Source organism: Helianthus annuus, chromosome 5 (genome assembly GCF_002127325.2).
Source record: "Helianthus annuus cultivar XRQ/B chromosome 5, HanXRQr2.0-SUNRISE, whole genome shotgun sequence".
NCBI classification, from domain to species: Eukaryota; Viridiplantae; Streptophyta; class Magnoliopsida; order Asterales; family Asteraceae; genus Helianthus; species Helianthus annuus.
In genome coordinates this window covers 132,978,738-132,986,255 of record NC_035437.2, presented here as the reverse complement: position 1 = coordinate 132,986,255, position 7,518 = coordinate 132,978,738, and the positions used below count along the sequence as shown (strand labels likewise).

The 7,518-nt window shown below is 36.3% G+C and overlaps 1 protein-coding gene across 1 annotated transcript; it reads left to right on the top strand.

Moving 5' to 3' along the window:
- The first annotated feature begins 3,475 nt into the window (after positions 1-3,475).
- Positions 3,476-7,303, top strand: LOC110941328 (putative receptor protein kinase ZmPK1). The gene is made up of 2 exons (XM_022182950.2): positions 3,476-4,273; positions 5,531-7,303. Exons 1-2 carry the CDS (start codon positions 3,485-3,487, stop codon positions 7,154-7,156), a joined length of 2,415 nt encoding a protein of 804 aa, XP_022038642.1. The 5' UTR covers positions 3,476-3,484; the 3' UTR covers positions 7,157-7,303.
- Positions 7,304-7,518: the final 215 nt, after the last annotated feature.

The following is a 7,518-nucleotide window of genomic DNA, read 5'->3' as shown; positions in this document are numbered from 1 at the left end:
CTCAGGAAGAGATAAGTTATTAAAGACTCTTTATTGCATATCTAACAAAAGATTTCTTTGAGGATCATCACTGTTCTAGTAGCTTATAATACTTTTAAGCTACATTAGATGAACATTAAAACGATTTTCCCTAATAAATGGCTGACACATTTACATGTTCATTAGATAACAACCTAAAGTTTCAAACTGAAGGTTAAAGAACACTTTATTTGTAAGCCAATAATATCCATGTATGGGTTAATGCAAACATCATAATGTGATGAAAAGCTAACGTAATTATTTTCATCAAGAATCAAGTGGATTAATGTACCTACCTCAAGATGAGTGGGAGCAACTAAAATAAACTTGTCTATATAGATGACATTCTTTGACAAGCATATGTTACATAAGTCAAAGCATTGTTAGCACAAACTTTGATATAATAAAACTCAGAGATATCTCTTACGTGATTGATATCATAACATACTGAGATAGACCCAACGGGATATTAGTTTCGTTCCATAAGTTTAACATTAAATGGGTTCTTACATATGTAACAATCAATATTGCTCTCCTTTAGAGGACAATAGGATAAATGAGATTATTTATTTATGCTTCATTAATTAGAAGCCTTATGTAAGTTTAAGTCTATACTCGTTTAGATATTACTCATATTGCAACACACTAGATATGTCTAGATTAATGTGTAGCATCTAATGGAGTATTACAATATCTTTAAAAGAAACGAGAGACTACAATTTAAAGAAGAAGTGAGAATTAAACCGGTTTATTACTCTAACTTTGAGATATTCAAAGATTATAAAATGCAGTTTCGGGTATATCTTTATGTCAGCAGACAAAACCTATTTCATGGAGGAGTCATAATGCACTGATATTAACAACCTAAGTTATAACGACATAACATGGCCACTAAATGTTGTTGGAAATTTAATCAGTGGACTCATAAGTTTATTAACTCCATATAATGTTTTGAAGAATTAGTGTGATAAAGTCAGCCACCATAACTCCTTGAACAGTAACAGTTCAAGAGGTGCTGCATTAAGTTTCGATACGCAATTAATTATTCGTTTATGAACGAATTGAGGAAACTAAGTTTTGTATCGAATACATTCATGATATGCTTAAGGATCCTATAACTGAAGGGCTATTACCCATAAGTCTTATTAAGAGAGCTCATAGACGGGTATTAATTAATAGTCGTGCGCAATTGCATATCGTACTATGAATGACTAAGTATTAGTTAATTTTCCTCAAGTTTGATTTTGTATGTCTGTTAGAATATGTTCAACCGGTATAATGGCATATAGACAAATAAAAGTTACAAATCAAACAAAGGGCTTACGCGTATTTTGATCATGATGATTAGGTTTTAAATTAAGGCTATAGTATGATTAATGGGGGTCCTGAGTCGCATAATGATTCAACGGCTGTATTTTTCTGCTATAGTACTTGTTTAAGGCTAAAATGAGTGTTAACTCCTGATCAGGCTTAGCTAATACTCATAGTAAATGATTACTCGGCTAAGTGGGAGAATGTAAGATTAAATATATTACGTATTAATATTTAATCTATAGCCATCATAATCATTTACATTATAGAGATCAAAATATATTAGAACCTATTATTTAATTAGTTGGTAATTGTTGATGGACCATATTACCCTTAGTAACTAATTAGGTTTCCTCCTGGGTGCTTATATAAGGAGAGTTATGTGGAGGTTTAAGGGTTACTCAGTTACACAATTCACACACCCCATTAGCCATAACATCATCACGAAACCTCCTCTCCATAACCGATACCCTTTTCGGTTTCTAAGTCCCCATCATCAGTCAGCACCCTAAGGAGGAACCAGATCAAGATGACAGGCATGTCGAACTCCATTACTGGATTCTCCTCTGCACTATCTGCTGTGACAGGTATGTTTATATTGTTTTCCTTCATGCACAAACAGAACTGAACCAACATAACTTTTACAGGCGAGGAATATTTATATTTAGTTTAGTAATTGGGAGTTTGGTAGCAACACATGTTTGTTTTAATGAGGGGATTATATATGTACCATCAAAATTCATTACAACACTAGATCAGATGTGCAATGTTTGACACGTTTTAATCTTTAGATAGTCAAAACTCATCATCTAAAACAAACCATAATGAAATTATTAGACAATTATAGATAAAATAATATATTTGTATGCGTCATTGTAATCATAAGCGTATCAAACATTAGAAAAAAAAAAGTAATTGGCTTCGGCCCTAAGTGATTGTTTTTCACGGTTCGGAGGCGAGTGTATTCCGATGTGGTGAATTTTACCAGAAGCCCATTTAGAGGATTTGTTGGCCGTTCAAAAAAAAAGTACGAAAAAGGTCATTGACTTTTGATATTTCATAAATAAATTTTAACTAAATGGACCATTTAGAAAATGATACCTTAGATTTTTTTGGATGTTGAGTATAAGATACGCTAGCCACAGTGACCACAATGTGTCACTTGGAAACTTTAGGTGTTAGTGGGAACACTTTTTGTGAGTAATACTCCGGTAAAGATGTGTGTAATCCACACTTGAGGGTTTTATTATTTTTTTTCCGACATATATTAATTCCGAAGTTACACCTAAAGGATATTTTTTTGTAGAAGCGTTACTCCCAAAGAGTGTTATGTCGGTGTATCGTGTGTCCACTTGTCCGACGTAAGGTGCATTTGGTGCCTAAAGAATCTATGCGTTGTTTTTTAAATAGTCCACTTAGTAAATGTTTTTATTAGTGAAAAATCAAAATTCAATCTTTATTTTGATGATTTTAACTAGTCACACATCTACTGTAATGAAAAAAAAAGGTCGGTCTTTCAAAAGTAAATTATGTAAATAGCGTAAGGTTAACACTAAAAAAAGTAAGGAACAGCGGGTAACTGACTCAGATGAACTTTGATTGGACTAATTCCAGCGGCGTTGGAACCGGCTCGTTGAACCCTAACTAGGATCTCTTAACCCTAAACCCTAAATCCTAACTCTTAAACTCTAAACCCTAAAGCTAAAAAATAAGGCTAAAATCTAAGTTAAACCATAAAATCTAAACCCTAAAGGGTAAACCTAAAGCTAAACTCTAAACCCTAAAGTTAAACCCTAAACCCTAAAACTAAACCCTAATATATTTAGGGTTTAGGGGTTATGATCAGAGTTTAGGGTTAAAAGATCCTAGTTAAAACAAGCACAACTTAAAATAAAATAAATAAAAGTGTAGATTTTATTGCATAACATCAAAAGAAAAGTATAATAAAATACATACAATATTGATGATTAAAATAATCAATATTGACTATTTTCAATTGAAAACACAAAGTTTCCTATTGCTACGATAAAGACTATTCAATTGAAAACACAAAGTTTCCTATTGCCATTGATAAAATAAAATAAAATAAAATAAAATAAAATCTGTTGGTATAAATATTATCAAATCAAACACCAAACAAAGATACTATTCTCGTATGCCATCCATGCCGTCTTTCTTTTTTCTTCTTCATTTTCTCATAATCCTATCCACCTTAACCTTCAAATGTTCTTCATCTTCTTCTTCCCCATCAAACTCCTTATCAAAAGGCTCATCACTCTCAACCGATCACAAAACCGATCATCTCATCTCCCCAAACCACTTATTCACAGCCGGATTCAACAAAGTGGGCATCAACGCTTACATCTTTTCAATATGGTTCACCCAACCGCTAACCGTTGTTTGGATGGCCAACCGCGATGTTCCAGTTAACGGAAAACATTCTAAACTAACGTTATATAAAGATGGTAACCTTGTGTTAAAAGATACTGATGGGTCTGTTGTGTGGTCCACTGCGACCCAAACAACAAACGGGTCGCTAATTCTGCAACTTGAAGACACTGGGAATCTTGTTCTTTATCAAGTTAATGGACATCCGTATATACTTTGGCAAAGTTTTGATTATCCTACGGATACTCTTTTGCCTGATCAATTGTTTAGTAGAAACTCGCAACTGGTTTCATCGAGGAGTAGGATGAATTTTTCGAGTGGTTACTTTAAGCTCTATTTTGAGAATAATAATGTTTTGAGTTTGCTTTATAATGGTCCGGAGATTACAAGTGTTTATTGGCCTGAACCGTATTTGAAGACGTGGGAGGCTGGGAGATCGACTTACAATAATAGTCGGGTTGCGAAGCTGAATTCGAATGGCGAGTTCAACTCGTCGGATGAGTTCGGGTTTTTTGTTTCAGATTTTGGCGTCAGAGGACGGCAACGGATCATGAAGGTTGTGTTAACCAACCGAGTTTATTATCAATTTATAGTTATTATTATTTTTTGATTTATAATGGGCCATACTAATTCTACGCCACCTGAAAGCTTAATGGTCGTTTAGGGTATCGGGGCACTCTCGGGGAGATGGTGCGGTGACCCCTAACCCCGATCGGGAACACCGCCGCCATCAACGCGGGGACCCGATTCGGGGACAAACTTCGGCATGAATTCACCGCGTTGAATTGGCACAATTTTTGAGGAACGGCCACTTTTAAACGGTCAAATTTAAAAAAAAAATTCACTTTTTAAACAAATATAAATAACCACACCCTTCACTCATTTTTTATACTCTCAAACCACACCTACTTCACTCATTTTTTATACTCTCAAACCACACCCACTTAAAACCGAGCAATGGAGAACCAACCCCGCGAAGCCAAGAAAAAAACTAAGGGACGGGGCTCGCAACCGTCTCGTGGTGGTTCGAGGGTGCAAGTGCACAACCACAACCCCCTTTCGGATATCCTTCACAGCCAAGAAAATTTTATTTAATTTTTATTAATATTTTTTTATAAACATGCATAATTACAACAAATAAAAAAACAAAAAAATAAAAATAAAAAACCAAGTCCCCTAAGAGGGGAGTGCCGCCATCAATTTAGGGTCTTAGGGGAGTTTAAGAGGGGAGTTGACGTGGCACACGAGTATTGGTTATGCGTAAGAGAGGGGACTTCCCTCTTAGGGGAGTGCCCCTCTCACCCTTAAAGGCTGGCGGCTATGAAGCAAGCCATAACCTTCAAACGGGCGTTTAAAAGTGTTGGAGATGGGGGTTTCCAGGACATCATCGTTATTATCATCATACTCAGTAAATTCCACCAATAAGAAAGTTAAAGTAAGGTCTGAGAAGGGTAAGATGTAAACAGTGAGACCCTGGCTCGATAGTAGTTTTGCATCAAGCCAAGGACATAAGACACATAACGATTTTTGATGATATTATGTTAAAAAAACATTTATTTTCATTGTACATTTAAACCTGAAAATCGAACAACCTGACCCGAACAACTCGACCTAAACAAACCCGAACCCGAATAACCCAAACCCGAAGAACTCGAACTTTAAATGGGTTGGTTATTGGGTCAATTTATCTTAGAAAAAAACCCAAAACCCGATGAACACCCCTAATATTCATGATCTCTCTATATAAAGATTTCTAGTTTTCAGTTATTAATTACATAGAAAATATTATTCACCTATTCATTTTGTTTTTCAGGTTGATTCTGATGGCAATATTAGGGTATATAGTCTTATTGACCAAAAAGGCGAAAAGAAATGGGTGGTGCAGTGGCAAGCATTTTCGACACCGTGCAAGATCCACGGTGTCTGTGGACCGAATAGTCTTTGTACTTACTCTCAACAAACTGGGAGGACATGCACCTGTGTTCATGGGTATAAGATGAAGAACCCTAATGACTGGAGCCATGGTTGTGAGCCACTTTTCAAACCTTGCCAACAAGGGAAAGAAGAAGAGCAAGATTATGTTGTGCTTCCTCATGTGGAGTATTATGGTTATGATTTTAACTATCTTGAAAACAGCACTCTTGAAGCCTGCAAACAAGTTTGCATGAATGATTGCAAGTGCAAAGGGTTTCAATTCAAGTTTGATAAATCATACTACAATTGCTACCTCAAGAATCTTTTGTACAATGGATATCAATCCGGGTTCGAAAATTCAATGTATATCAAGCTACCGAAAAGGTTGTTGTCGTCGTTTCCTCAACGATTTGCGAACGGATCACGCTATCATTGTTCAGAACATCTTATCGAGGCGATTTCGAGATCTTATAGTGAAAAAGATGGAAATGGGACGTTAAAAGTTTTGTTATTGCTTGGTGGTGTGATTGGGATTATTGAGATTGTAGTGATTACGTTTTTCTTGTATACAACTAGCAAGGGTTTAACTTCAACTGCACAAAGTTACTTTCCAGTAGCCCCCGGGTTTAAACGGTTTGCGTACGCGGAGCTGAAAAAGGCGACGAATAATTTTCGCAAGGAGATAGGGAGAGGTGGTGCTGGTGTGGTGTATTTAGGCGAGTTATCGGATGATAGAACCGCAGCGATAAAGGTGCTCAAGGAGGCTAGTCACCAAGGGGAATCTGAATTTCAAGCAGAAATAAGCATAATTGGTAGGCTTAACCACATGAATCTGATAGAGACATGGGGGTATTGTATCGAAGGGAAACACCGGCTAGTGGTTTACGAGTATATGGCGAATGGATCGCTTGCGAAAAGCTTGGATTCAAATACACTTGATTGGGGAAAGAAGATAGAAATAGCAATTGGGACAGCAAAAGGGTTGGCATACTTACATGAAGAGTGTTTGGAGTGGGTTTTGCATTGTGATGTAAAACCACATAACATTTTGTTGGATAGTGATAATAACCCAAAAGTGGCGGATTTCGGGCTGTCTAAGTTGTTTGATCGAAGCTCGGGTGAGAATTCAAGCTTTTCTAGGATCCGTGGGACACGCGGTTACATGGCTCCAGAATGGGTGTTCAATCTTCCTATCACCTCAAAAGTTGATGTCTATAGTTACGGCGTGGTGGTACTAGAGATGATAACGGGCAAAAGCCCGTTACAAATGCAACTGTTCAATGTTGATGGTAGCGGGAGAGACCAAACGTTGGTTGAGTGGGTTAGAGAGACGATTCGTGTATGGAACGAAAGCGATAACCAAGAATGGATCAAGGAAATTGTGGATAGTACGACATGTGGCGAATACAATGTGAATGTTTTGACAAATCTTGTGAAAATTGCTTTACAATGTACCGAGGAAGATAGAGATGCAAGACCTTCAATGAGCCAAGTGGTAAATATGCTTCTTCATACAGAAAATTAGGATGATTAGTTAAGTTTTACTTACCTTATGTAACAAGGTATTCATGAACATGACGACTATCATATAATATATAATAATTGATTTTTGTAAGAAACATAATTAGTTTGTACCCAGACAAATATAAATTACATGATATCCTAAATGATGGTATAATGTGGATGTTTTCACTACTAGATAACTTAATATCATGGACCCGAAACCACTGACCGCGATGGTTCGTCGGTACTTAATGGTGGATTCCATAAAAATCCAAATAAAATGAATAAAAACTCGATATCCATTGGTAATTGCTTGGTGAGCAGAGTACCGACGGATTGACAACATTGAGCCTAAACCGGTAAAAAACAAATTCACATATGAAT

Excerpts from the sequence above, each read along its gene's own strand:
- LOC110941328 (XM_022182950.2), top strand. The coding sequence starts at position 3,485 with ATGCCATCCATGCCGTCTTTCTTTTTTCTTCTTCATTTTCTCATAATC. Across the intron at positions 4,274-5,530 it reads GACGGCAACGGATCATGAAG|GTTGATTCTGATGGCAATAT; the intron begins GTTGTGTTAACC and ends TTTGTTTTTCAG.